The following is a 2,910-nucleotide window of genomic DNA, read 5'->3' on the forward strand; positions in this document are numbered from 1 at the left end:
AGTATCCCCCAGTTTGGCACAGGGACCCTCATTTACCCCCCCCCAGCCTCACCCTGGGATCTCCCAGTATCCCCCAGTTTGGCACAGGGACCCTCATTTACCCCCCCAGCCTCACCCTGGGATCTCCCAGTATCCTCCAGTTTGGCACAAGACCCCTTTACCCCCTCTAGTCTAGCACAGGGACCCCCCTGCATCACCCACCCTGCACAGGACACCCCCCCCCAGTATGCCCCAGTTTGGCACAGGGACACCCCGCCATGCCCCTCAGCCAGGCACGGGACCCCCCCCGGCCCGGTGCCCGCTGACGCCGCGGCTGCGCAGGCCTGACGGAGGAGGACAGCATCTACGTGTTCAAGGAGGACGAGGTGATCGAGTACGACGGGGAGCTGGCAGCGGACACCCTGGTGGAGTTCCTGCTGGACGTGAGCGCGCCCGCCGCCGAGCGAGGGGTCCCCGGCGTCCGGGAACCCGCTCCCTGGGACCCCCTGCCCGGAGCTGGGGGGGGGGGCGAGGGGAGGGCCCAAGTGTCCCCGATGCCACCCCCACTCCAACCGCTGCACCCCACTGCTGGAGAACCCAGGAGTCCGGGTCCCCAAATCGCCCGTCCCACCCACTCCCCCTGCCTTGGGCTGCTGGAAGGACCTAGGTGTCCTGCCTCCCCCCATCCCACCCCAGCTGTCCCTCACTCTGAGGGTCCTTTGGGTCCTCTCCAACTCCAGGTGCTGGAGGACCCTGTGGAGTTCATCGAGGGCGACCATGAGCTCCAGGCCTTCGAGAACATCGAGGATGACCCCAAACTCATTGGCTACTTCAAGAACGAGGACTCAGAGCGTACGTAGGGCTACGGCTGGTCACCCTGTGCCTCCTCGTCTCCCAGGGGATCCCGGGCACAGCCCCAGGCCCTCTCTCCATCCAGCCAGCCACCCAACATGTGGCTCTCCATGAACACGTCCCTATGTCAGTTCTCCATACAWCCTCCCATCCACGTATCAATCACACTTTCATCCACATCTGTCTGTCCCTACCCTCTGTCCATCCATCTCTCCTTCATCCTCCCACAGTGGCCCAGCCACACACTCTTCCCCGTCCACTATCCACTCATGTGTCTGCCTGCGCATCCACGTGTCCAGCCACATGTCTGTCTTTCCACCCTCGCACACATCATTCACGTGCCATCCCTTCACCCATCTACTTCCATGTCTGGTTGTCCCTCCTGTCTTCCTACCCACAAGTTCTTTATTTTATCCACCCATCTACTTGTGTGCCTACCTACCTGCTCATCCTTCCATCCAACCATCCATCCATCCATCCATCCATCTGCTTATCCATCCATCCAGCCAAGCATTCATCCGTCCAATCATACATGCCTGTGTCCGTCCATCTGTTTATCCACTCATCCATCCATCCATCTCCCTAGCTCTCCACCCCACATCACCCCGTCCATCCTCCCCATTCCTAGGTCAGGGACCAGCTATGGCTCCTCTAGTCTGGACTAGGAGGTGGGGACAGGGATGGCACCTGGAACTGATCAGGATAACCCTGGATGTGGTTGGGACCTCAGGGTGGGGGATCCATACTGGAGCCAGAGCTGCCAGAATGGATCTGGGTTGGGGGTGTCAGGTGCCAGTGCTGGTAACTGGTGCCCACTGTGACCCGGTGCTGCTCCTTCAGACTTCAAGGCCTTTGAGGAGGCGGCAGAGGAGTTCCAYCCCTACATCCCCTTCTTCGCCACCTTTGATAGCAAGGTACGGGGGGCTCTGGGGGCAAACAGCGGGTTTCCATGCCTCTCTTATCGTTGTGGAAAAGGGTCCCAGTAGGGCAGGATCAGCTCCAGGTGCCAGCACCCATGGGTGGCTCAGGGACCTCTGACATCTGCCCAAGGTGGCCAAAAAACTGACTCTGAAGCTCAATGAGATCGACTTCTATGAGCCCTTCATGGAAGAGCCGGTCACAATCCCTGACAAACCCAATAGCAAGGAAGAGATTGTGGAGTTTGTGGAGGAGCACAAGAGGTATGGTGACCCATGGAGAGCCGAGGGGGGCCAACGGGATGGCTGCTGTGGGGTGGCTGTAGTGATCTGGTTGCTATGGGGAGCTAGTTGCCATGGGGAGCTAGTTGCCATGGGGATCATGGCTGCTGTGTAAGATAGTTGCCATTGGAGATGGTTACCATGGAGAAGCCATTTTGCTGTAGGGAAATTGTCGTTGTGGGGAGGTGCTTGCTGTGGGAGGGGGTTGTCGTGGGGAGATGCTTGCTATGGGGAGGTGATTACCATGAGAGGTGGTTGCCATGAGGAGGAGGTTAGCATGGGAGACGGTTGCCACAGGAGGTGGTTGCCATGGGGAGATGATTGCTGTGGGGAGGAGGTTAGCATGGGAAGTGGTTGCCATGGGGAGGAGACTGTCATGGAAGAAGGTTGCAGTGGGGATGTAGGCATGGGAGATGGTTGCCATGGGAGGTGGTTGCCATGGGGAGGAGGTTTTCATGGGGAGGGGGCTGTCATGGGAGGGGGTTACCATAGGGAGGTGACTGTCATGGGAGGTGGTTACTATGGGGAAGTGGTTGCCATGGGGATGTGGTTGCCATGGGGAGGAGGTTGCCAGGGGAGGAGGTTGCCATGGGAAATGGTTGCTATGGGAGATGGTTGCTATGGGAGATGGTTGCCATGAGAGATGGTTGCTATGGGAGATGGTTGCCATGGAGGCTGTTCCATGCAGGTGTTTGCCGTAGGGAGGAGGTTGCCATGGGGAGGAGTTTGCCATGGGGACAGGGACTCCTGGAGTGGGGTGGGGGGAGCGAGGGTGATGGGATGAGAGGTCTACGAGCCCCCACCGTGGTGGCTCCTCCCCTCCCACCCGGCGGCGCCGGYCGAGGCCTCCCCGCGCTCCCAGCCTTGCTCGACCCCCAGG

The 2,910-nt window shown here is 59.9% G+C and overlaps 1 protein-coding gene across 1 annotated transcript in view; it reads left to right on the top strand.

Annotated features, from left to right (window-relative positions):
* Positions 1 to 321: 321 nt before the first annotated feature.
* LOC146600896 (calsequestrin-1-like) overlaps positions 322 to 2,910 on the top strand; it is a gene marked incomplete at its 5' end in the record, with an annotated part of 4,817 nt that continues 2,228 nt past the window's right edge. The window contains 4 exons of the mRNA XM_085315886.1: positions 322 to 422; positions 720 to 831; positions 1,672 to 1,745; positions 1,882 to 2,070. Coding sequence (XP_085172012.1) covers positions 322 to 422; positions 720 to 831; positions 1,672 to 1,745; positions 1,882 to 2,070 — 476 coding nt within the window. The remainder of the gene's footprint in view (positions 423 to 719; positions 832 to 1,671; positions 1,746 to 1,881; positions 2,071 to 2,910) is intronic.

This window comes from Rhea americana, unplaced genomic scaffold (assembly GCF_003343005.1).
Source record: "Rhea americana isolate MKP2758 unplaced genomic scaffold, rheAme1 scaffold_1112, whole genome shotgun sequence".
Taxonomy (NCBI): Eukaryota; Metazoa; Chordata; class Aves; order Rheiformes; family Rheidae; genus Rhea; species Rhea americana.